Source organism: Tympanuchus pallidicinctus, unplaced genomic scaffold (assembly GCF_026119805.1).
Source record: "Tympanuchus pallidicinctus isolate F22 unplaced genomic scaffold, pur_lepc_1.0 scaffold21, whole genome shotgun sequence".
Taxonomy (NCBI): Eukaryota; Metazoa; Chordata; class Aves; order Galliformes; family Phasianidae; genus Tympanuchus; species Tympanuchus pallidicinctus.
The window spans coordinates 9,028,339-9,055,311 of record NW_026294733.1 but is presented as its reverse complement, the minus strand read 5'-3'; the positions used below and the strand labels follow the sequence as shown (position 1 = coordinate 9,055,311).

Here is a 26,973-nt window from a genome sequence, read left to right as displayed (position 1 = left end):
GTGTTTTAGATCTGTAGTTCAAGTGAAGACTCTGTGTTCCAATTAAGTGGTTTATGTCCTGTCACTGGCAAATTAAAAAAAAAGTGCATTTTATTGCTGTATTAGCTGATATTTCACCTAGGATGCAGCAGGCAGCATTAAAGCAGGAAGCTCAAACCCAGCATTGTAGTGGAGTACAGAGGCACTTAGAAAATGTCCACGGTTTTGGTTTTTTCCTTCCCAACCCTTCTATCAGCGAAGCTCTTGCAATTTCCATTTGAAGATTAGCAAAACAACATTATACTTGCAGAGGGAGTTAATCTATGTCCAAAGCATTTTAGTCAAAATAGAAACTAAAATATCTATTGACTTCTGAGCTGTGCAGTGTGGGCATGTCAGCAGCAGCTGCTCCATTTTGTTGGCTCCCTCGTCTCAGATTCATGCAAACTTCAAGCCCTAACGTCTCTGGCTGTGTTTCCCCACCTCTGAAATGTGTCCTTTCCCTGTGGCCACCCCCACACACTGCAGGCTCTGGGAGCTGCTTGTTGCAGGTCCGGCATCCTCCCCAGCTGCAGTGCTCCCCAGCAGCCCCAGCAGGCAGGAGTCTGTGCCAGGGACGGGGATGTGCCCATGGGACTGCAACACTGGAGCCATGGGCTGGCTCTAGAACCTCCTTCAGGTGTCCCTGTTGTAGCTCCAGGATGGTATCAGTGCCCAAGGGAGATTCTGATGAACTTCAAGGACAAGTTTCTTTCACCAGCATCCTTCTTTCTGAGGGCTGTGCACACTCAGACACGCCTTTAGCTGAGGACAGTGTCTTCACTAAACAGCTTTTCCTTTCCTGCCCTTGATTGCCTGCATGTGTTCCATGAGGTGCTGGGCTTGCTGCTGTCTGTATGAGAGGAAGCTCTGTGAGCAGCAGTGAGCATGAGGTGCTGCCGGCATATGGCACATTTTGCTTTGTCCCTACATCAAGTGCTTCCCTTCAATGCTCACTAATCTTGCTTACTAAAACAAGGATATTGGGAATGTGTGTTTCTCTAAAGCTGGATTTGTTTCACTGATTTCCTCCTCAGGGCTCCATTCATTACGTATAGGGGCACTGAACTTGTCTTCTGTTATGGATATACAGAGTTTAAAACCTTTCCCTAATAGGAAATACGTTGGTAATCATCATTTATTTATTTTTCTTCAGACTCATTGTTTATTTCTTCTTGCATATCACAATTCTTTTCTGTCTGTTTGTATAATGTTTTGTTTTGATTTGCTTTGGCGTTTTTGGCATCACGCGAGTTTATCTGGTCTTCTGCAGCTTCTATTAATAACTAATATTTATTTTACATACCGTCAGGGACAGCTTCCCGTTATGTCTATTAGCAGGAACAGGGATTGCAGAGCTGGAGCTCTAAAACAACCACAGAGGACAACCAGCTCCTGCTGGCTCCTGGCACACTTTGGGATGGGCATGGGCTGAGCCTGCCCAGGGCCTGCTTGCATTTGGAGGATGCCTTACAAAAGTTTGGCACACTGTTAGGAAGAGGTAAATTCTTCCCCTGTCCATCTCAAAAAGCCACAGTCATACTTGTGAGAGGGCAGCTATGGAAAATGAGGCATGCAGTTGTGAATTTCATCTGTGCTGCATCACCAGTACCCTGCAGGCTGTCCCTATTCCAGACTGCTACATTTATTTATGAAATCAGTGCACGGGCCTGGAGACATAGAGAGGGAGTGTTGTTAGCTAAAGAGTGCCTAAATGGGAAATAAAATTAATACAATTTATGAGGAGGCTGTCATAGAACATGGATAAATTTCTTCCAGTCTCCTATTTTTGCCTTCCTGCGGGGGAGATCCAAGCACAGAGAGAAAGCAGAAAGCAATAATATAAATTATCCTTTTTGGATAATGATAATATTAGAAAAAATATGTTTTTTATTTATCTTTAAACCTGGTTTGAAGTAATGCACGGTAAAATACTGGACAAGTGTAACTTGAGTTGTTGGTGGGTTTGATGCATATTTCATTTAAACTTGCAATTCTACTTTTTCAAGCCCTTTCTGCTGCAGTTAATATGCTTTTTTGCCCCCATATCTTGCAAATTTTTCCCCCCCGAGGCAATTTTGTCACACTTTTACCATTGGCTAGAGCCTGCTGTGCCTCACTGTCACACCGAAATGATTCCCTGCCCTCAAATCTGTCTTCAGTGTAAGACTGCCTTTCTACAGCCTTTCTGAAATGCACTTGCTTTCCACTCTTATGCTTGCAGGTTGCCTGATCGTTTCTCTGAGTAGAAGATCTGTCTTTAAAGAACTAATATTTTGTTGCTGGCAGAAAAAGAGGGGAGGTGAAGGAAGGGTCACGGTGTGGATCAGTGTTAAACAAATTGTGAAGGTCACAAAGAATTTTAATCTGGTTTGAAAAAGAGACTTGTATCCAGCAGCACCTTTTTGTTTGTGATAGTCTGAATGAACAATTGTGGCTACTTTGAGAATTTGGTGTAGACTGCATGACTGGTATAAATTGAATTAGTCTCATGACAAGGACATAGTCCCCTTTTTCTCTCTCTGCCTGATGGAAAACAGAAGAAAGCCCTGCATGACACATCTTGACCTGCAGTGTCAATGTGGGCTTTTGTGACAGGCAGTGATTTCTGGCCTTTCATTTGATAAAGGCAATTTGGTGGAGACTGGAAAGGAGGCTTGCTGCAACACAAAACGTGCTCACAGAAAAGTATCTGGTGGACGGTACGGATGAGTGCCTTTCTGTCCTAGCAACAACCAGAAAGGCAGACTTTTCCTTCCTAAAATGGGGTAAAGCCTTGGTTTGTTTAACAAAGTGGCAGTCACACCAAATGACATACACCATAATGTCCTGTCCTGTGCTATCACTGTTGTTGGTCCTTTCCTCCAGCCGTTCCTGTGCCCACCATTTCTGCCTTTGCTTGTTTCTTCCATTTTTCTCTCCTCATCTTCTGCCTTCCTTTTGTCTCCCTACATTTAACGCTTCCCCCAGTTCTGCCCCCTGAACTGAACCAACATCTTCCTTCCTATCCCAGGCTGATGGTGCACCAGCAGAGTGCTCCTCGTCCTTAGTATGACAGCATCCCAACTTTCCAATTCCATGTCTCTTTCCTTCCTATTCCCAGTGCCTGCTCTTTTCCCCCCATTGTGGCTGATAGGGGTTTGCATGATTGAAAAATTCTCTTGAAACACTTACAGTGTGTTAAAGAGAAAAGCAACTGCCTGCAGCTTATGTAACAGCACTGGCACTGCAGTGCTCCACCTGTCCTCACAATGCAGATGTCATGATTTAACCTGGACCATGTCATAGCATTTGAAGTACTATGAAGTCATTATGAATTGCTAATTTTTTAATTTTCAAATAATTTTAAATGGTTTTTAAAACAAGCTCAACATTTGTTATTCCCACTGATGCACAGTACAGCACATTGTGTTTGTTTGTTTGTTTGTTGTGTTGTATCCATCTTTTTTTTCCATAAACTTGCAAAACAACTGAAGGGAATAATTGCCATTTTTCCTGAATATTAATTTAAAAGCAGAGGCTATAATCTGAGCACAGATAAGCCAATGCTGTTATAGCAGTTAACAGAATCACAATGAGGAACATTTCTATTTACGCTATAAGGCTGCAGTGTTGAGGTATGATATTGAGGTATGAGATTTAGCTGTAGAAACTCTGCCACTGAATCACGGAGCTGTGCACATCATGCACATCTGAGTGATATTTTCTGAACGTTTGCTCTCTCAAACTCTGATAGTTCTGGTTGGAGAGTTATTTCAGCTCATGCCACAGACGTCTAAGAAGACAAAGGGAAGTGTTACGGTGTAACAGACCCAGAAACATCTCCTTTTCCAAGCAAGCTTTGTTCCATTATGTCATGTAGATTTGAGAAGTACATTCCCTTTGTTAACAAAAATGCTTTTTCTTTTCTTTTTCTTTTCCCTTATTCAGAGACCTCAGTGAAAACCAGATAAAAGGAATCCCTAGAAAGGCCTTTCGAGGAATCATTGATGTGAAGAACTTGTAAGTAACAACTTCATTAGTATTTGTGGTACAGAAGTTCTCCCTCGTTACCTCTGGCTGTTGCTGTTTGTTTGAGCACACCATGGTCAGCGTGTGCTATGCAGAGGGCCCTGCTGTGTGCTCCTGCATGCTGCTTTGCCCCACACGGAGTGTACAAAACACCCAGGGAAGTTCTGGGCAAAGAAAGTAGAGTACTTAAAGGCTTTTTCTTCTCCCTGAAGTATTCTGCTGCAAAATCTGATGAAATCATGGTCCCAACATTGAAGAAGATATGCATAGGAAATGATACGATAGAATTTGGGAGCAAAATCAAATTATTTCACTTAGCTGAAATTTCTCGTGCTATCACTCTGTTACTAGGAAGCAAATATGGCACACAGGCACAGGAGCTGAGCACATATTTCCAGAGATGAAAAGACATATGAGAAGTTAGCTGTTCTTCCTTTGACAGCCAGTATTGAAAACAAAAATAATTTTTAAAAGCAATTACAGGATGAACAGTGGCTTTTACTGTTGGTGCTAACAAATCTTGTTTGCCTTAACTTGGCACAGTTACATAAATGTGTAAACAAAGACTTTCAATTGTATGATTCCAAGTTACTTGTATGTTACATATCAGAAATACATTTAGGTGCACACCTGCACACACACACAAGTGCATCATTAGAGTCAACACACAGTAAATTGAAAAAGAAAATAACAGGCAGCACGTTGGCAGAAACTCAGGGTTTCCTGAGAAAACAGAGCCACTCTCAGAGCCATTTCAGGGCCATCAGTATTAGTAGTGTTACCACAGCTCACTGTCCAGCTGAAGTCTGAGCCCCCACCATGTTAAATGCAGTAAGCACAGGGTAAATAGCGTGATTTTTTTTTAAATTTTATTTTATTTTTTAGTTTACATAGTATAAAAATCGGCTGGAAATATAAAAGAAAACACTTCTAATGAACATTACTGTGACATACTTATGCTTTGTCTTCATTTCTTTGCCCAATTAACCTCTTAAATGCCTAGATGATTTTTTTTTCTTTGGGCAGCACAGAAACCATTAAGGGCAGTGGATGTGAATCAGAGCATCACATCTGCATCCAAGGGCAAAGTGCAGTTCTGACACTTCATCCGGTAATGATTATATCACATCATGGGGATAGTGGAAAGGAGACTGTATTACAAAAGAAAAGCTGCACCTTACCTCCCCCAGACCGGAAAAAATAGGCACAGGAGCAATGTTGTGAGACACTCCAGCTCCCTCTGAGCTCTGTGCAAGGTTCCTAACGTATGTTGGTTGGCACAAGGAGAGTGTGAGGATTTTTACGTCATGTAACTAACAGCTGTTTCTGCAGGTATTGGGCTGTCAGGGTTATGATTCTTCAGTGTTTGTTACCTGTCTCTGTGCAGAAGGGAATTTAGCTACCCAGGTAGAGTGGCTTTTTTCCTGAAACTCATCAAGAGAAATCATATCATAAGAAGTAGGCTAAATTCATCTAAGCCTTGGCTTTAGTGTTCCTCCTCAGTGGGTGAGCATCAGAGGACCTATGTGAATGGATCTGGTTTTTAAAGTACAGTGAAAGAGGAGAGAAAACACTGGAAAATATTGTTTATAGGGGGAAGAAGCGTGTGGATTTTAGACAGAAGCATGGCACTTACGTTAGCATGAACTTTACTTACTCTGTGTAAAGGAACAATAGATAGTGTTTTGTTTCAGAAAGTCTAGCTTTCCCAGCCATAATTCACTGTTAGTTCTCTAGCTTCATTTAAAATAGCAAAGTTCACATTCAGAGTTGATTTACTCCTCTCTGGTGAGATGTCAGAAAAATCACAGGTGTTCTTTGATTTACACACCCAGCCTCAGCACAGAAGGAATCAGGGTCTCACCTTTCCACAAGCTGATATCAAGGGATGGCTGGCTGCAGTACTTATAGGCACTCTATAAATGTCAGGATCTAAAGCTTTAATAAAAATTGTGATTGTCACGTTAGGCAGTATCTGTTATTTTGCTGTAAAAGACACGGAATCAGACTTGCTTTCTTGTAGTCACACTTTCCATCTTTCAGGAATACAAATGTTATCATGGTTGGGAGCTGCTTCTGGAGGTCATTTTGTTCAACCTCCAGCTCAGCAGAGCCCAGTGTTCTAATGAATGGATCTGCTCATCTGATCCCCAGTCCTGTTTGTTACAATGGGAAGCAGACTTCTCCACAGCTTCACTAAGATCTGTACTCACTTTTCTCGATGATTAACATATGAATGTTGTGTCCAGGATGGTTCACTAGATGACTGTTGCTTCCAGCCATATACCAGTTGCCTATGAGTAGCTGAGAAGAGTGTGACAAAATCTTGAGCCAACTCACTCCTGGAAACGCATTAACGTTTCTGCAGCAGTAACTGTGAGGCTGTGATGCAAGCTGAACCAAGTTAATATTTTAGCTGTAAGCAGAAAGGTTCAACGTGCCAATTCCCATTCTCCATCTCAGTTTGGCAGCCAAAATGCTCCCTTTGGAGCTGCAGGAATGACCGTACCAATGAGCGTGACTGCTCGAGCACCTGGTGGGAGAGAGCAGGCCTCTGTCCCTCAGTGCCACTCAGCTGCTCCAGCACCTGCACCGGGAGCCTCTCTGACGCAGATGCTCTGATGTGATAGCAGCAGGCTTGGCTGTTTTCTCTGGTTATCACTTTGCAGATTTATTGCTCTGTCTCAGAGTTCCTTCAGCCTTTGAGGCATGTTTTTGAGGGATCCTGGTGGAGACTTAGACATGAGAAGCAGTCAGTCACATGTTCTTTCACACTGCCCTTTCCAATCAATCTTTAAAACTCATGTAGGAAAAGATTGGCTCTGAATTGTCTCTGTTCTCATGGCTTAATATTTAACGTGGTCTCAAGTTCTTCCAGATTCTTTGAAAATAAAAAAGTGCCAACATTATACAGAAACAATACCTCTGTAGGTACTGCAGTGAGAACACAGCAATTGATGGACCATTAAAGTATCCCAATTAAGACTGTTTTTAAGCGCAGTTTGGAAAGTTTCCACTCACAGACAGTTGCAGAGAAGTTGTTATGGGAGCCTGAGGCAGGGCACGAAGTCCCTTTGGATATTGGCTCTGAAATACACAGTGCAGGGGCTCCCTGTAAATTAGGGTGAGTGCTATCTGCAAGCCCAGCAAGAGCTGCCCTGTCTCAACGTGGCCATTGCAACAGGCAGCACAGACAGCAGGTGTGTCCACCTGGAGCATACTGGTGACTGTATGAACATACTGGTGACTGTATGAACTGACTGAACAAATGCCACATAAATGCTGCTGCATGTGCTGGAGAATGAAAGTGAGATGGCGAGGTTCCTCTAGCAGCAGCACTGCAGGACTGGTACAGTACAATACGGTTTGGCCATTAAAAAATAAAATCTAAGATGATAGGAAATATAAAATGAAATGTTGGAGAAGGCAGTGTTTCAGGATATTTTTCACCATGCATTTCATTTTAAATGGTAAAAGGTTTTCATCTCATTCTCTTAGCGGTATAGAGAGCTCAGAATTAGTCTTACTAAGGTCTATGCTAAAGAGCTTTTTGTGTCACAGAGGGCAGTGTTTTGCACAAGACAAAGCAGCTCCTGGTGAAGTGATGTTAAAATTCCCAAGAGAGCCATGTTTAGTTGTGTGAACTATTTTCATATGAAGTGTTTTCTGCTGTTTAACTATGAAATGCCAAGGAAGAATCTGCACACAGCAAGAATAAGTTAGCAAGTCTTTTTCTAATTAAAACATAGAAGTAATTATGTGGCATTTAGCAAGTCTCAGGAACACACAATGTCCATTATAAACAGTCCATTTATATGGGAATTTGGAGTGAATTGACACTTTGAAAGTATTGTAGAATCGATGCATAAATTGTGCTCACTACTCTGATAAAGAACTGAAGGAGCAAGGGCAGGAGAGGGCCAGGCTGCAGAGCACACCTGTGTTCAATTTCTGTTAGCTATTACCTAGAGAGCAGGAAATGTTTCTTGCAGGACTCCAGCCCTGAGTAAGCACTAGAAAGCACTTATTTCTAGAATTAAAGCATGTGGATCTGGGCCTTGTTGAGCTTTGGGCTAACGCAGCACTATCAGCTGCAGCCTTCCATCACAAAAATATATTAAGCCGCTGCCTGAGTTTCTGCATGTATCATATCTTGGCATCCAGACGAGCATTTCTCTGCTGAGGCATTCTTGCATTCCCGCAACAGGAAGAGGAGGTGGCTCAGACAGAGGTTCCCAGCAGCAGTGCCTGTGTTGCCAGGTGTTGCCAGTACCTACAGGCCGCGTGCTCCTGCTTCTCCCTGCTCTGTGCTCTTGTTGGGCTGCGGGCTGTGTGGGGTCACAAAGCACATGATTCCTGGAGAAATGGGACTTGCTACTGCCCCGTAAGAAATGTGCAGGGCAGATTTAGCAGATCCTAACAAGTCGCTGCCCTTTTGTTATCTGCTGACAGAAGTTTTTCCTCTGTTTGCAGCATTGCAGTAGGGAAAATCAATAGATTTCCCCTCAAGCAGAGAACTGTCTGCATCTGAAGCAGCAGCAGACCCGCTACGTGCTTTCCAAAGCCTTTGCTCCTGTGCAACCCATTCCCATCCTGTACCTTTCAGGCTAAAGGAAAAGCCACTTCTGTAAACAGGGAGAGTACAGAAGGATATCCTGGACAGACAGAGTGTGCTTACTTGCAGTCAGTGGCTGTGTCTGTGCAGCCCCCATGCGCCGCATCAGGGAGCTGCTGCAGGGCCAGGTAGGGAAGCTCAAACTGTGCTGTGTAAGGTGCCCTTCTGCATGTCAGCATCTCCCTGCAAGCAAGACTGTCTGCATTCCTGAAAGGAAAGCCAGTGTACACATACGCTGTAGGGGAGAATGCCTGCAGCTGAGTGCAGGGGAGCTGGGGCCACCCTCACCCACCAACTGAGTCATGCACTTCTTTGAGGAGGAGCTGCTGTCATTTCTTGTTCTTGATTCAATAGAATTCCCATCTTCTGTCTTTTTCCTTTTTTAGGCTTTTACAAAAAGGCAGAATTTTGTAGCAGTGGGATGCAGAAAAGCACAAGCTGACAGGTTCATCTATCATGTTAATATGGGCTTCTTGCATGTGTCTAAATATTTCACAGTTGTACATTGCATAATAGTTCATGTTACTGGGCCTGGAAGCTGCTTTCCTTCTACTCTGGGATCGCTTGAGAAATTGGGGATAATCTGCTTCGTAGCCCTAAAGGTTCCATTTGAGGACAAAATTCAGCATTTAGTATTTCTAAAATACGCAGATATATGTCAGCACATATGTAGCATTGACCATCTCTGTACGTCTATTTATTTTCCAAGTACTTACATTACCTATGCAACATAAAAATTGGAGCCATATGAGTACTGTAAAATACTATTGTGACTATTGCTAAATGGCTTTTCTTGGAAGATGCCCTCAATTCTGCCTGCACCTGCTATTACCATTGATCCATGTGACTTTTACAGAAATTAAACATCTAGATTGCACATTCAGGTTTTGGAAAAAGCTGAATTTGCTCTTTATGTTGAGAGGTATTTTGCATTCACTTACACAAACCAAAAATGTTCTACTGCAACCCCGCACTGCAGATCATATTTCTCATATTTGCTAGTCAGCTATGGGATAGAAATAATTAAATATACCTGTCAAATTAGTTAAAATAATGAATAAGCCTAAGGAAATGATGATTGATGTGTGTAGCCATTTCCCTAGTAGAAAGAAAGTGATGGTGAATTATTTGCTGTATGTAAATACACAAGATATATCAATGAAATGTGACACTAGAAGCTTAACCTGCTTTTGGACTGAGTTCCCAAAGGAAACCATTGTCCTGAGCCCTCCAAAATTCCTGGCTCTGCTTTCAAAACATTTGTGTAGAGTCTCAGTTTTACTGTTGCTGTTTGCAATAAAGCAGAATTAAAAGAGGGAGATAAAAAGTTGGCAATATTTCCCACTTGTTTGGTGTAAAATTTGCAACGAGTTCTACTGCAGTCTGTGCTTAACCTCAGTCAAAGCAGTGAATGGCAGGAGGAGAATCAACTATTGATGTTGGATTGCTTATGTGTCGTTGGACGGGCTGAGCAGCAGGCGTTGGTACCTGATGATGTGCCTGATGATGTGAAGGAGGCACAGGATATTTTTAAAACCTATACATAAATATTTTTTCTCGAAGGATAAAACTCTCTTTTGGAACAAATTTCAGGTTGCTTTGATCTCAGTGGGTATTTTGGAGTGTTTTCAGAGCTGGCATAACAGTTCAGAGGTATTGAAGCACCATCAGCAATTTGGAAGTACTTGTCAGAGTCAGGCCCCTTGCACTCTATAAAGGGTGAAAAGATCGCATTACCTTAACCAGAATAATTTGTAAACAATTTTCGTCCTCCTTATTTGTAAATTCACACTGTGCTCAATGTATTCCAGCAATGTCCTCCTTTCTATCTCCTGTAATTGGTATTCATTGTGATAGTGACTGTAATGAATTCAGGCGGTATCGCTGCGGCCATCGCCTTCGCTTTCCTAGAAGTTCCATTGTGATGCAATATTATTATAACATTAAAATAACACGTTACCAACTTTCCACTTTCTATGGAAAAACATCACCTACAGCGTAAGTTAATTTTATGAATAGATTAGATTGAGCCTTTGCCATCTGTTCTACCCCTTATAATGAATGCAAAATGCATATATTTCACAATTATCTCATTTAAAAGATATGATTGATTGAAATGCACGCGCATGTTCGCTCCACAATGCAGCATGCACTTAAGGTGAGATATGCAAAACCAACCAAGCAGAGATTCTGAGTTGGGATGCTTTGTGCTCACGATGTTTATCTCTGCTCAGTCCCATGCACAGGGCCATCCTCAGGCAGGCCTTGTGTCCCCAGGGCTGTGCCCGTCTTTGCAGGGACTGACCCCGGCTGCTAGCAGTTTTGCTTGGGGAGCTGCTGCTCGCTGTACTGCCTGAGGGCAGCTTGACACACAGGGCTTTCCTCTCTTCCAGCTTATTCCATTCTGAATCACTAACCTTTAAAATCTACCTACCCTGATCTTTCTAAATAAGTTCTCTTGTCCTACGTTATAGTAAAACTTGGAGGCAAAAAGTGAAGAGAATCTGTGCACTGCTGTGTCAGTCCCCAGCTGAAGCTGCCGTACTGCCCGTCCTGTCCCATTTACATCAGAGGCATCAAAGCTGCTTCTAAAGAGTGCCTTCTAAATAGCTGTGCTTTCTACCAGAATATTGCGATGGCCAAGCAGTATTATTTTTTCCAAGTGCCGTTACAATCTTGGCACATTTGCTAGCATCTCTTTTCACACCGTAAGGGCTCATCATTCTTCAGAATTGCCTCCTGGGGAGAAGTTTTGTGGGGTTTTTGCACTGTTTGCTGGTACGAAGAGGTGCTGGTTTGGCAGTAGTCTTGGACCTGGTGTGTTATTTCACTTGTGAGAGACCATTTCTGTGCAGGCTCTGCAGCAGTGCTTGGTCATCTCTCCATGTGTTGAGCTGCAGGGGCCAGTCCCACACTGCAGGAAACTCCTGAGAGCAGGGCTGCCCAGGGGAATGCTGTGCTTTCCCTGCTCCTGAAGAATTTGAGATGGTCCCAAGTGTACAAAGGCGCAATGGAAGAAATGTCTGCAGAGCAATAAGCTGCAAGCTCTGCAACACTCCTGATCAACACTGGAAAGCTCCAGATCCATTTCATGAAGTATTTAAACGTATGTTGCGTTTGGTAGTGTGATCAGACCAAGCTTGCATTTTTTAAAACACATTTTAGGTTATGTAATCCCTTTCCCATGTCTCTAGCTAATAAATAAAACACCAGGTGGGCGCACGAGCACAGAATGATCTGAAATCTGTTGAATGCGCTAAACTACCATTTGTACCTCACTTGAGATTGATTTCACAGATTGGAAAACACACCAGCGATGTTTTGTAAATGAAAACACCTGCATTAGGTGGGCTGGCTGTCGACTCTGTTCTGCTGTGCCATTGCAGTTCAGGTGTCTTTGTTCTGTGGATGCCCACAGTCGTGATTTGAGCAGCCATGAGGGATCTCTCACCAACAATGCTGAAACCCAAAGTGTCACTCCCAAGAAACAAATTTCCACACTCTAAAGGTTGTTTCCCCTTAGTAAAATGCCAGATAAATAAAAGCTGAAATACCTCTTAAGTGTGCTCTAGTGATAAAATAGAAGTACATAAGCCTATGGTACATCACAGCCTAGGAAATGGCATTTAATTGATGGCATTTAACATGATGATATTTAATATTTTTCAAAAATGAATATTTTGATGATAATCAGAGCTGAACACCTCCAATACAGCTGCATGTCATTTCGATTCACTCTACTTTTGTGTGCAGCATTTTCACTGTAACAGACATCAATTTTAGGCAAAGCGCAGATGCTTAATTATTCCTTATCAGCTTCAGACAAGCATAAATAGCAATCTTATTTTTTATTTTTGAGAAATGTGTTTTAAACATCATCTGAAGGCTGCGCCTTTCCTTCTTCATATGGTAAAATCCTAATGCTGCCCACAGGACAGACAAGCGTACCATACAGACCTAAGCGGAGCAGAATCTACTTCAGATTCAGTTCCGGTCATTCCAATGCTTTGTGTTCTGTACTGCATTGCCTTCTCCTGCAGCGGTTGGTCTCGCAGTGCTGCAGGTGGCTCAGCAGCAGCAGGGCTCCATGTGGCAGCCACCAGCAAAGCTGTGCCCACGGCCCAGCAGCGGGATCGAGCTCCTTGCTGCTGTATGAGGAGCTCAGGCTCAGCCCTGAGCCAGAGTGAGGTCTGTGATCAGGGCTGGGGTCAGCCACCAAAAGCCGATGTGGCTGTGGATGCTTGCAGGGATGAAGCACACTTTGCTGAGCACTGCGCGCCGTTTTCTGAACTTGTTGTTCTTCATCCTAATAAGCATAGATACATTTTTGACACAGCACCCGTGCTGCAGTGCTGCTTTCTGATGGAGAATAATGGATAGCAGATTTGGCCCTTTTTTGTTTTAATGCTCTTGTAGAAGTCTCTTTGACAGAAATTAACTCCAGAAAATACCACGATTTAAAAGCGGGCTATGTGGCATTCTTACTGTCCTTTTGATATAAAACTTGATTAAAATGGCTTGTGACATCAGTTGAAAAAGGATGAAAATCAAATTTTCTTTATTTTGTACTTGTTTAGGCTAGCCTACACCTACAGTTTATCTTTGGGTAATTTATGCTGTCTTTGTGCCATTTCTTAATTCTGAATGCATTTGTTGAAAATTTCCTGTAGCATTCATCTATGATTGTCAAAGGAGCTTTTATTCTGAAAAAAAAAAGAAAAAAAAAAAAGTGCTGGTTTTAATTATAATCCTAAATAGCTTCATAACCACTGTGAACTCTGAATTTACATCATTTTTATGATAGCCGCACCACTCCAGGTTTATTGATTTTGTCATCTGCTTCATTACATTTAATGCAAACCTTTTGTGTTGAGTTATTCTGGTGCAGTGCTGGGCACAGCGGGGTCAGAGCGTGTCGTCTCTAAGCCAGAGCAGCACAGCAACAGCATTGCAGGGCAGCACCCATGAATAAATGGGGGCTCTGAATACCATCCACCACCAGAATAAAGTTTGCATTCTCCTCTTGACCCTTCCAGTCAGACGGAAGGTGAAGCCACAATCTGAGTCTTCTTCCCCTCTCCACCCAGCACAAGTTTTGGTGCAGGGAGGGCAGGGCTGCTGCTGCAGGAGCCCTCCTGTGCAGGACAAGGAGCGCCGGGCTGCTGCTTGCAGTTGGTGGGAGAGGCAATGGTTTGGGTTTTGAGACAGAGATGCTGCACGTGTCCCTGCTCTGAAGCTGTTTTACCAATTCGTTGGGATTAAGTTTTGATTTTTCATCTGTAAACAGGCAAAAGTACTCACGGATTTATTGTACCTTTCCGGGTGAATAAAACTCCCTTAATTCTTAAAGCTCCCGCATTAGTTTTCTGGATAATACGGATGTTATTTCAAATTGTGTAAATTTCAGTGATGAAAACCTGATGCAAACTAGTCGATGAATTCTTGTTTTCCCCAGGAGGCTTTGACTTAGGTTCAAAAATTAATTCCAGTAATTGATCAGGGAAATAGAGGCCCCGCTCCTCCTTGGCCATGGAATGAGATGCATGCTCCCCCTACCCCAGCATGGCTGCTGCTGTGCTGCAGTCACAGCTTCCCCCACTGCAGCCCCTGTGTGCAAGCAGGCTAGGGCTGCAAACAACAGCAGTGCCTGTGCAATTTCTTGCCATATAGGAAGCTCAGAAGGGAATGCTTATGCTTCTCGTTTAGTCTGATACGCGGCTTCACCGTTCACGTAGTGCACTTGGGTGGATCCATGAGATAAAGGGGCCTTAGGAAAACAAAGCCATCTGCAGTTCAGTTCAGTCTGAGATTGTTGTGCCTTGAAAGGAAAACGTTTTTGGAGGAAAACAAAACAACTGTAATGGCATAATTACAGACTTTTAATTTTTTATTTTTTTTTTGGGGGGGGGGGGGGTGAACATATGTTTACCGTGTTTATACAGCAGGTATTGATGCATGGGCGTGTGCAGCTGAGATTGTGTAAATCACATTGAATCATAGAATCGTTTGAGTTGGAAGAGTCCTTTAAAGGTCATCCAGTCCAATGCCCTGCAGTGAACAAGGACCCCTACGCTAGATCAGGTTGCGCATGCATGGATATCGTGGAGATCCAGTGGAGGATTCTTCTTTTATTTAATTTTTTAAAAAGCTTTTGTGCTTGGGATCTGCAGTGTTTTCAATATGTCCAATGTAAAATAGGGATCTAGCTTGAACGAAGCATAGAAGGAATCCTCAGACACTCAAATGGGTTTGGAGGTTAATAGAAATAATGTAATGTTGGTTGTCTAGGTTTAGATCTGATATTAGCCTTAATGAAATACCTCTGAGGTAGGTAACAATAAAAATTGTTTTATTTAAGATCAGATGGAAAAAAGTAGGCTAGCAGCACTGGGAACGGCCCTGAGATGATGGTCCCATTTGCACAGCTGATTTTTGCCACAGAATGCCATTCTCCTCTACTATTTTTTCCTAACAAAAGCCCGTGGGATCTAATTTTGCTTTTGTTTATCCTTTGCTAGTTCCATAAATGTCAGAGGAACAAATGAGAGAATTCTGTCTTCATACGGAAGTAAACTCCACTCCAGTTCTCCGTACTCTTTGGAGTTATTTTTTCAATTGGTTTCCAACAGCAGAGCTGTAACTCTGAGGTAATGTGCACACAGCTCTTGTTCATTAGTTTCACACCTGGAGTTCTTCCTTTCTTTTGTTTTACCAGAGGAAGTGAGGATCTCAGACCTCCTTTGGAAGGAACATGAGACGTTCAACAGTGATCGGGATTATTTCACTTTATAATTCCATCTCAATATCCTGTCTGTCAAAAGGTGCTTATAAGGCAGCCACGATACAATCAGACCAGAATACAAAATGATTCTTTTCCCTAGAAAAAGAAGTCATAAATTAACTCTCATTTAAGCAGATAACTTAACGTGCTCCCATAGAGCTCTGGCGTGGTGCATGAGGGCTGTACATGCAGAGGGTTTGTGCTCAGTCCTGCAGCATTCCTGCAGCATTCCCATGCCCAGTCCACTTCTCAGTGCAGCCAACCCTGCCATTTTTTGTGCATATTAAAAACAGTTTCATGTGACGTGTAGTAGTAAAAGGATCCTTCAGCCATGAGAGGCAGTATTAGAAAGAGGTTGAGTTCTTTCTACTTTTGTGGCCCCTTCGTAGCCCCATACACAAGTTTTACCTTTGCTTTCCTTTGCATTTTATTTATATACTTCAGCTCAGCTCCTGTGTAGCATCAGCTGTGTTCCGTCCTGCCTTTAAAGCCAGGCTTGGCTGGAAGGTGGCTGCTGCAAGGTTTTGTGGGTTGGTTCCCTGAAACCCAGGGCTCGCATTTGGCTGAGCAGTTTTGGTGGTGGGGTATATTGGGGGGGGGAGGGATGCTGCTTGCTTTTAGCTCTCAGCGTTGTGCTGCAGGCTGCTGGGAGCCGTGACTCTTCCAGTCTTCGTGCAGCAGCTGGTGGGCGTCACTAGGGGTTACTGAGGGGCCTGCAGCAGGCTGTCACAAGTGGGTGTGCAGCACTCAGGAGTGACTGAGAAGGATGGGAGAGGTGCAGTGGAGCCAGGGTTGTGCAGGTACCCTCTTTACCTACTTATAGAAGATGCGTTGCTTTGATTGTGAGGGAGAAAGCTTGGTCTTCTCTGTTTTGTGTAAGTGCTTTCACTTTTCAAAGTGAATTAGATGTTTGAGATTTTTTAAGGGGTCAGTTAAGGCAATGGTATGCTCATTTCATCCCAAACTGCTGTCTGATGTTACTTAAGAGTGAAAGCTGTCTTGCACAAGATTTCCTTCTTGTTGCTGCAGTCCTGGCAGAGGAAGCAGCTGTCTGCTATGAACAGATTTATGGATTACAATCAGGAGGAAAAAAAAACAACACAAACCATGCCACTCAGCACAAATGTTTCAAAGTTTGAATGGATCAAGTTTACTTTTAGGTCTCTGTTCATGACTTCAGTTTTGTTGGCTTTCTAGAATCATTATTCAGAGGCTACTTATGTGAGTGAACAGCTTAGACATGCAGCCATTTATTTTTAAGAAATCACAATGTCTAATGTGACCTGGAGGTTGATGTGATTACTTTTTAAAATGAAATATTTTTCTTTAAAAGAAGCACACAACAACTAGCCTATGTTCAGACAAAAAGGCTGAAGTCTGTAACTTCTAGGGAAATTTTTAAAAAGCTGTAAAAATGAGTTTGATGTGCTGACTATCTTTTCAATGATAAACCATCACCTTTTAAAATTTGAATGAAGGATGGTTGTCTTATTATTCTGACTTTGCTGGTTTTAATTGAATAGCTTTCACATTTCTGCTCGTGCATTCGTAGTCAAATGCTGACTTTAAAGTCAACTTACCAGAGCGTCCTGCAAGGTGGAATTAAGCCCTCTATTTGTTGCCCAGCAGTTCATTTCTCCTGGCTAACAGGAATCCAGCAGGAAATCTAGGAGCAAGGCTTCTTTACCTGGCTACTTTTCCATTCTATCCAAGAACCAAGTGTGCAGGATGATACCAGGTATCAGTAGGGTTTTTGAGGGTATTTTTACTTTCAAGAACTGCAATTAAGTAAGAAGTCAGTGCTGTTAGACGTATTTTTACCTATATATCAGTTTGGTATGCAACAATAGTAACATTATCAATAGTTGTCCATTGCAATAAGTGACATTCAGCAGTTCTGATAGAAACTTACCCCATTCTCTCCTTTGGGTTGGTATTTTACATGTCCTGAGGCTGGGGAAGCACATTTTAATTTAGAAATGATGTAGGTAAGTGGAAGTGGAAGCGGTGCACTCAGTTCCTGAAATTTTATAAAACCTCATTGTGCTGCTGACAGCTGTGCGTCTGCAGGGAGAATGAATAAATGTATTAAAGAGTGAGGCTCTCCAGTACTACAGCGATCACATAAATGCCAAAAATAGATGAATACCATTTGCTTTAGTGAATTAAATAAATAGTCCTATGGTTTCTTGCAGGAGGAAAGAAACACTCCCTAGTGAATATGTGGAAGGCTTGTCACATATGCTCTGTGCCCTGCTCCTGCAGGATGTATAGTAGTGCCACACTGCTTTGGTTAAACATTACTGTGGAAGTTAAAGATCTGCTAACAAAAACTGAACGTAGTGCTCCAAACATACTGGATGCTTATGGTTTGTATGGATGTTCAAATAGGAACATTTATTAAAGTGCTTGTAAACATAAATCTGCAGGATGGATTGTTGTCCTTACCCTGGGTGATACACATTTCTCAGATGACATAAATTTGGCTGGCTTGGAAACGATAAAACAAAATGGCTTTTTGTGTCAACTATGATACAGTTTGCGGTGTATTTCCATAGCACTTTGCTAAGTATTTCAAAATTGATGTGATTGCTGGGTTCCAAGATGAGTAAGAGCAACATTATTTTTGGGTCCCATTTAATATATCAGGTCATTTATTTGCTTTCTTTTCTTAACATCTTTTCCGGGTTTCCTTTTGATTGGCTTTTCTTTAACATTCTTTCTGTCTAGAAACTGGTTGCTTAACTTTTATTGTTCTGTACATGCCCTGTTAACCAGGCTTTTGTTTGTTGTGCTGCTGGGATGGTGTTGCACAGATGTTCCAGATTTGATGAATTTGGGCCAAGCAGTGGGTAGCAGCAGAGGGCACACCTCACCAAGGCATACTTTGTGTGACACCTTCTTTACATGTGTCATGAGATGATTAATCTCAGCCTGGATCAGTACTGGAAAAAGATGGATAGATCTTTAAATTCAGATGTCACTGCCCAGTGAATGTTGCATTTTTGTGAGTGGACTCCAGCACTGCTGATAATGAGTCAGGTGGGCCTGGTCAGGCTCTGGATGCAGACAGAAATGAGGTCTCCTCCCCTGTGGACCTCACTGTGAAGCAGACAGGACATGGCAACACACATATCTGAAATAAGAGCTTTTGAGTTTGGAGAGCAGAGTCCAGCAGTTACAGCTGAATGTGCACAGTGTTACAGCCCAGAGCAGCCTCCAGTCAAATGTTCTTCGTCCTTCAGTTGCTCATAGCTTACCCCCTTCACGGAAAAAAAATTCTTAATGTTTTGGGGTCTGTGCGACAAGAGCCTCCTGCACTCCCCTGCTATCTTGTGGGTAAGGAGGAGCACAGCCTCTCCAGGTCCTGGAGCCTCTTCCTCAGTCACTGCTTTTTGGAGACAGAACATCTCTGGCTCAGGAGTGCTGGCTTTTTTGTATTGTTGTGTTTGCAGACAGTGCTCAATTTCTAACAACAGCAAAGGAGCAAGTTCAGTGCTTGCTTGCACCTTTATCAGCATACCCAGGGTAACAGACCTGAATATGAATTCCAGTGGGAATTTCACTGAGCACTCATTGCCTCGAGTAGAGAGCATGAAGTTGATGTAAATGCCTTGAAAGCTCAGAAGCTTCAGGATAAATTCTAATGTGTTTTCTACATTTAGCACCATCTCACCTAAACTTGCCCATATGCTGATTTAGCATTGATTGCAAGTCAGCTACGAATCTGACTTGTAAAGTACATCACTAAGAACTAACAGTTAGGAAGGAAGACACTTAAAGCCAGAGGATGAGGAAGTTGTGTGTGCAGTGAAGCAACTACTACACAACAAATCTCAAATATTTTTATAGTACCCATTGCTGTTTTATACCAGTAAGAAAGCAACGGACCTAAGAGCAGAGTTGCATATGCACATGGGTCTTCCTCTATTTCAGCAGGCCTGAGAATCACAGAGTAAGGTGTAATCAGAGTGAGGAGTCAGAATTTGGAGCTCCCTTTGGACCTCAGCCATTTAGGAGCACTTGCAAGTAAAACCCATAACCTCTGACTTTGCTAATGCCCAGACAAGTGGGCAGCGAGCAAAAGAACGCTGCAGCTAAGCCAGGTGGTTCCCTGTCTTAATGTAATCAAAAGCTCTTACTTTTCTTTGAGTATTTTTAGTGGCCTACAACCTAGAATAATTTTCATGCCTCAAAGACAGAGTTACTGTTGTCTGATCAGTGTGAGCAACGACTGTGTCTGATGGAGGCACAAAAAGCTTAAAAACAAACAAAAATGGAAACAGAGCACCCCCATATTCTCATCACCTGAAGTGCAGCTTATCCCAAAATCAAAGCCCTCACAAAGATGAAGCAGCCTGCCTTTTATAGCCCCATAGGAAGCTTGGGAGTTTGTGCAATGCAGGATCAGGACTGGAAGACCCTACCTGAGTCATTTAAAACTGATGCAGCATCTTGAAATATGTGGTATTGGTAAACTGTGATCAAGTGGTTGTGGGTTAGTTATTACTGTAGTACTTCCTGCATGTTGAGATATTGAGTTCAATTATGACAAAATACAGTAATAAATAATAAAACACCCAAAACTCAAGATGGGACACCTAGATGCTCACATTTGTTCTTCCCTCTCTGGAATCAGGTGGCTACTTTTTGTCTTTGAAGGCACTGGGATCAACCAGTATCTCTTACCAAAATGTTCTGTAACAGCAGTCCAGAGGATTTGTTATAAAAGATGTGATTGACAAATTTGTTGGTGTGTTATGCTGAGATTCCACAGTTCATAAACGCAACAACGTTTCCCTGTTTGGATATTCATCCTCTAGGTCTTTATACTCGTTTCACATTTAAAATTAAGCTATCAAATCACAAGAATTTTTGCTGCTTTGCCCAAATTTTCCAACCATGGAACAAGGTCGACACTGTTGTGTCTCTACTCACATCTCCCTGTTCTGACATTACTTATTGCTGATTTTTGTGTAAGATCTAGAAGACATCTCAAGATGTTGTATGACTGAAGGTGATAGAATTAATCTAATGTAATATGTGTTATTAGAGGGGACAGATGTCTGGAGATCAAATGTCAAGATTCCTTTGTGCTCTGTCATTTTCCTAACCACATATAAGAGGTGCTTCTGGTGTCTGGGCCTTGAGTGAGTTTACCTTCTCCTAATTGCTAAGGTCTATTGCATTTGCTCTCTGCCACAGCCGCTATCTCATCATGTAATTTTCATGTTTGCTAAAAACATCTAAGCCTCTTAAAGGCACGAGAGCCCTAGTTTTCCTCTCAAAACTGCATTTAGTAAATTATTGATAACAAGGATGTGTAAACAAGCAAACAGCAGATTCGACATGATTTTCAGAAAGCACCTTGTTATAACACCTCGCTTTGCTGCATCCCACTTACATGGGCACCCCTCCCTGCACTGGGACGGAGGTGTGCAGCCAGGAGCCCTCAGTGCATCCCTGTGCCCAGAGCATCCCTTGTGCCATGGGGAAGAGCCCATGGAGCCAGAGCCCTCCTTGCTGCTCTGCTCTCCAGAGTTCCTGCAGTTCTCTGGCCTGCTGGAGAAACAGCCCCAGACAGCTTTGTCTGTCTGACAACTGATATTATATTGAGGATTGAAGCATCCCATGTCTTTCGTTTTTAAAAGTTTTGGTTCTGTAATGGATTTGTTGCTATATGGAACATGCATAGAGTCTGTTTCAAAGAAAATAGAACCCAGCACAGTGGCGTGCTGCTGTATCTATGTGCTGTAACAGCAGCCTGTGGAGGCTTGTTTGTGCTCCTGCAAAACAAGCAGACTAATGCACCACTAGATCCATAGCAGTGCCATGATGTCTGTGGCCCTATGCAGACACTGATCCCGTGTATAATCCCTGTCTCAGCATGCCTCAGGGTCATCAGGCCTGCCCCAGGGTGCTGCCATCCTCGAGAAGGATGTGGGCGGCCTGCATCCCCCTTGGGCACAAGGATGGAGGAGGGGCCCATGGTTCAGCAGTGACGGCCCCAGGAGGTGAGGGAGCTCCTGGCCATGCTGCGGGCTGAGGCAGCTGCAGAGGGACCCTGCTCCAGGCACAGCAGTCGGGGTGCTGACCTCCTCACCTCCTCAGCCCCACGCTCTTACATTATACATTTCTACTAATTACTGAAATTAAATTTCTCTGGGTATTTTTTTCTCCGTTAAGTGCTTTAGTTCCAGATTTTCCACAGTTTCATAATAACATTCTAATGAGGTGGTTTCCTTTTAATATTCCTAATACAATTGTAAGGTGAATGATTGGTAACATTTTGGAGTTACAGCTTTTCTTTGTGTGCGGTACTCCATACTTGTCAACTGAAAGCAAGAATAAAAAAAGATGTAAGTAACTGCAAACCTTATTTACCGCAGTAAATAACTTTCATATTCTCTAACACCCATTTTATCTTCCTCATTTCTTCCCCTTCTCCCCTTTGGGGCTGTGGCAGAGCAGAACAACAGATGGTTATCAGTCAGGAGTAACTAGGGAAACACGGAACCTGCCCCAATTGCTATGGAGACAGCCATTTGTGTGCTGGGTATGCACCATTTGTTGCATGAGCAACCAGAGGGAGGGGTTTTTTAATGGAAAAAAATTGTTCTACAGCCCCCAGTACTGAAAGGAAACCTTGGTTTGTGTGCCCTTATCCTGGTGGGAAAAGGCAGGGCTCAACCTGTTTGTTCGTATCCTGGGTTTGCGTTAAGCTAATACTGGTTTTGGACAGCAACATTTTGAATTGTGAATTGACATAATTAACTTAGAACAAATACCTGTTCTTCTGCACAGCCTGCAGAGCAAATATTCATAAGCAGTTCTTCCTCCCATCAGCCCTTCCTCCTTGACCAGCCCCACAACACAGGTGTGTGGGAGGGCTGACATCCAGAGCCGTTCCTGTGCCCGATGCTGCCATGCACATGGCTTGTGCCTGTGCAGTGCTTCAGCCAGAGCTGTTGGCACAACCAGAGCACTGCAGCTCTGTCCTCTGTGTTCTGCACCACCAATTTACTCCACTTGAGAATTATGTTAACATTGAACTTAATGTAGCAATTCTTTTATTTTTCTAATGCAAGTAAGCTTTTATAAAATTATTCTAGTAATGCTTCAGTGAAGAGTACAAATTATAAATGAAAAATGCACTAGAAGTGGCTTTCAAATAACTTTATGCCAATTTAATTCAAATTCAATATTAGTTCAGAGTAGCATCTGTTACCATTTGTAGTGCTTCATTATCAGCTGAAGGAGCAGTCCTTTAGTTTGGTATGGGAGAAATTTTACCTACGTTTATCAGGTCACTTGTTTCAATTTTTGGCATTCTCAGGTATTCATGTAAGGAATACCTTGAATACTGGGCACTAAACGTCATAGAGCACCCTTCTAATTCTTACCGTTTATTGAATACTACCAATTAGGTAGTATAACTATATATAGCTAGGGTACAACTTCTACAGTGTTTGCATAGACTGGGCAGTTTTTATTAGAAAAGAAATGGAAAAACTGAGGGGAAAATGTTGTCCAAACTGAGGCTCCATTGGAGACTTAATTAACAAAATCCAATTCTTTTCCAACTACAATTCTGTATGTTGCAGTGGATTTAAATTCTGCTGAAGTGGCTATTGAAAAGTCATCCGTTTTAAATATGTTTGCAGGGTGGTATGTTTAACATGGATACTCCTGGATAAATGTGCAATATAGTATTTTACTAACTGGGAAATGCTGAAGCTCAGATCTAGAACAGCAGGTACGTAGAACAGTCGTAATCTCCCATCCGTGACAAAGAACTTTCTGAAAAACACAAGTATTCTACAGCACTTCTTTGTATGGTAAACATCTCAAATATGATAAACAAAAGCATCTGAAAGGTATTTTTCTAATGCAAGTAAGCTTTTATAAAATTAAAACTCTGTAACTCTGCGGGTTAAAGTGGGCTTTTATTTAAAAGTTAACTAGATTCTGGAGAAAACATACAAAGAAGTTATATTAATTAAATTACTGTCACGATGTAATTAAAAACAAGATGAGCGCTTGATCTCTGCAGTGCATCAGAAAGAAAACAACTAACCAGCCAACAAAAAGTAACCCAAGCTGAAATGAAGTAGAAAACACTGATCTCACCTCTCACTGTTGGGATGTTTAGTGTTTGGTACTTGAAGGATGTCTCCAGGTATCAGAGTATGGCAAACTGCTGAAGAAACACCATGTTAGGTTACCTGGTATTACATGAGTAACAGCTGCTAGGTACACATCTGTGTGGACTTCTAGTGGGAAATGTTGGTGATAAGTGGATGGTTGGACTGGATGATCTTACAGGTCTTTTCCAGCCGTAGTGATGCTATGATTCTATGATTTTTAAGCATTAACTGACTTTCAATGTTAGTAAAAGATGAGATAATTTCAGTTTGGGATGTTTTTGCTGCATTAATTCAAATCTTTAATATTTTATTGCAGTTTGGATTGTTTGTTGTTGCTTTTTAAATTCAGTACCATGATAAAAATTACTGTATCTTCGTTGTTGACTTTTCTCTCTCAAAGGCATTTGAAATCTAAATGCTCTTATTGTTGGGAGCAAAAATTCTAAATCTTCCTATTTAAAGGATTGTTTCAATTGGCAAAAATAATATCAGCATTGTAAAACCCTGTTCCTTCCAAATGTTATTTGAAATGTAACTCTTCAGTATGAGAGATAACATTCAAATCTAAATGGCTAAGCCAGAGTGTTACACAGGGAAATGGTATTTTATCAGTTAGAGCAGAGGCTTACCTAAACCACAGAGCATCTTGTGAAAGAAATGGGTGCAACGTTACTTTCCATTTCATGGAGTGGTGATGTCTCATTTTTAGCTTTAAATCTTTTTCTTTTTTCTCCTCTGGAATATGAATTTTAAGCATAGATAATGATTTATTGCATGTAATTTAGTCATGTGGTTATCATAATTTTTAATAGATACAGAGATGAGCATGAGTAGTCATGAAGCTGGATACACATGCCATTATTATTGTATCTCTACCAGATGAAAGGAGCCTTTTTCTCTAGACCATTTTATACGTTCCAGCATTATTTGCAAGCATTTACGTCACATGTCATGTAAACCCCACGTGCCCTCTAAATGTTTTCCTTCCTATGTGTTTGCTCCCCTCTCTGGGGTTTCCTAGCATTGTTCTTTGTAGCTGTTGCACTGCCTGCTGCCCATTTGCCCCTGCTGGGCTCAGGTTGGGGAGCTGTGTGTGTGCTGGCCTGCCAGGATCCCAGCACTGGGCTTCATGTGTGAGAGGTTCAGCACAGGCACCCAAACACGTGATTTCACCCAGAAAAATGTTACAGATCCATCTAACCCAGCAAAAACTTGGAAGCACAAAGTTTGGCCATGTTTTCTTGTTCATCCCCTGCCTCGCAGCAATAACAACGGCTTCCTACCAAGCCATCCCAGCCGTGCTGTCTGGCTGTCTCTCACAGCTCCGTCTTTGTGTCTTCATTCATTGCACGCACTCTTCTAACACTTTTTGAACATGAGAACAGGTGTTTCCTTCAGAGGTAGTTGAATGACTTGGTAGTTATAGATAGAGCCTGAGATGAGAGCTGGATTCCTGCAAAAGGCAGGAAGTGAGCAAAAGTACAGAACTTAACCTTGTCCAATGAAAAATGGTGACTAAAATCTGAGCTAGTTTCATCTGGCTTCTCTTTTTGGCCACCACAGTACACCACTGCATACATGACAAATACTGAAGAGACAAAATTATTCTATAGAGAGTAAGAGCTCTGACAAATGGAAGTAATGTTTAAATCTGAATAAATGCTTCTGCTGGCTGAGACCATTTTTTCAATGTCTATGAGACCCGAGAGCTGACCCAGTCTCTGTAATGTGGTGCTTGGGAGGGGTGAGTGCCCATGCAGAAGGCAGCAATGAGGAAACAGGAGTGGTGTTGCACAGGCCTCAAGGAAATGCATGTCCAGCTGCTCTTGAATGCTGAATTTCACATTTTTCTGAAGTTGAATTTCTACATTCTCTGCATATCATCGGTTCTTCTCAGTGGATGTTGAACACTCTGCTCTGGGCATTGAAGAGCACAGCAAACCCAGCTTGAGTATGCAGTCTGGCTGCTGGCCCATGTCATGTGCATTTTATTCTGCCTTCATGGATATACAAGGATATGCTGAACACCCAGCTTTGGCTTTCTGTAGGGCTGTACGTGAGGTTTTTCCCAAACTTTGAACTAACATGTTGTCTTGGTAGGAAGCCATTGTTCAGATTCTGAACTCTAAAATCTGCAGTCTCTGCTCAGCCTCTCACAGGCTGCTATGTGCACGCAAAGAAATTGAATTTCTACTTTTACGAACAGACAAATGCATTAGGAGGTAAAGGGTCTTAAACAGAGACATGCTTAATTTCAAGACAACTAATATCTTTAATCTTTTCCTTCCAGGAAGAAATTCTCATGCTTAAAGTTAAGCACAGAACTGAGTGCTTGGTCGTAGTGGGTGTCAGGAGTCAGGAGCCCTCTGCTCACAGGGAGCATTACACACGTGGGTGCCTCCCAGAGACATAGATTTAATTCATGGTGTAGAAGAACCAGGCTGCACTGAGTATCAAGTGACATCTATAATGAGTATTTTCCTAATTTACTGAGCATCCTGCTACGTTCAGGTATTCTGCTGTATCTAGAGGTTTCCCTTACAGTAGTCCTGTGGATTATTTACATAGGCTAAACTTCATTGTTAGCATTAGCGTGACTGGACCTATAGAAACGTGATTAAGGTTATTGTGCTTTTTCAACAAAAATCAATCTATGAGAGGAGCATTTTTTAGGAAGGCAATGCACAGCGTATGAAGCTTTTTAATAGAAGGCCCTGTGAGTAGCATGCTGGGTTTATTTGCTTGTTTTAGTGTATCTGGCAGAAAAATCAATATTACAGTGTAACTCAAATAAAAATAGGCAATATACAATACTTCTTGTAGAAAGAAATAGAGAGGTGTTTCTCAAATTGCTCCTGCTTTCTCTTCATCTTTCTAGCATGTGCCAGCTTTATGCTTAATAAAGTATGCTTAATAAAGCCAACTGAAGTGTAAAGTACTTAGTCATGCAACCAGAATTATATTTAACTCATCCTAAGTTTATTCCTCCTGAAATCCACCATTCTTTCCAACTGAGCAAAAAAATGCTAACGACCCACTCAATTAAACAGCGATCTTGGAAGAAGTCACTCAGCAGCCACTTGGTTATCTCAGCAGTCGGATGCACATAGCTGTTGTCACCTTGGTGGGGTGGTGGGAGAGGCAGAGAGAACATAAATAAATATGTATGCAATTACATAAATATATATTTAAAAAATGCATGAACTGTCATGCTACAGAATCCTTTCTGGATGATTTTACATCCTGGTGTATGTTGGTATAGGAGATATTGCTGGAAGTTTTGCCAAATTCAGCATGTTCTCCAAAGATACGAGAGCAATGAGAAACCTTAGCTGCCTTTATGCTTGCTATACTTTTTAGCAGACCTTGTGTGATACTTCATGCACTGAAATCATAAAAAT

The 26,973-nt window shown here is 42.1% G+C and overlaps 1 protein-coding gene across 3 annotated transcripts in view; it reads left to right on the top strand.

Annotated features, from left to right (window-relative positions):
- Positions 1–26,973, top strand: part of SLIT3 (slit guidance ligand 3) — a 474,748-nt gene that overhangs the window by 244,881 nt on the left and 202,894 nt on the right. For all 3 annotated transcript variants that reach the window (XM_052684870.1, XM_052684871.1, XM_052684872.1), the window contains one exon: positions 3,949–4,020. In XM_052684870.1, coding sequence (XP_052540830.1) covers positions 3,949–4,020 — 72 coding nt within the window. The remainder of the gene's footprint in view (positions 1–3,948; positions 4,021–26,973) is intronic.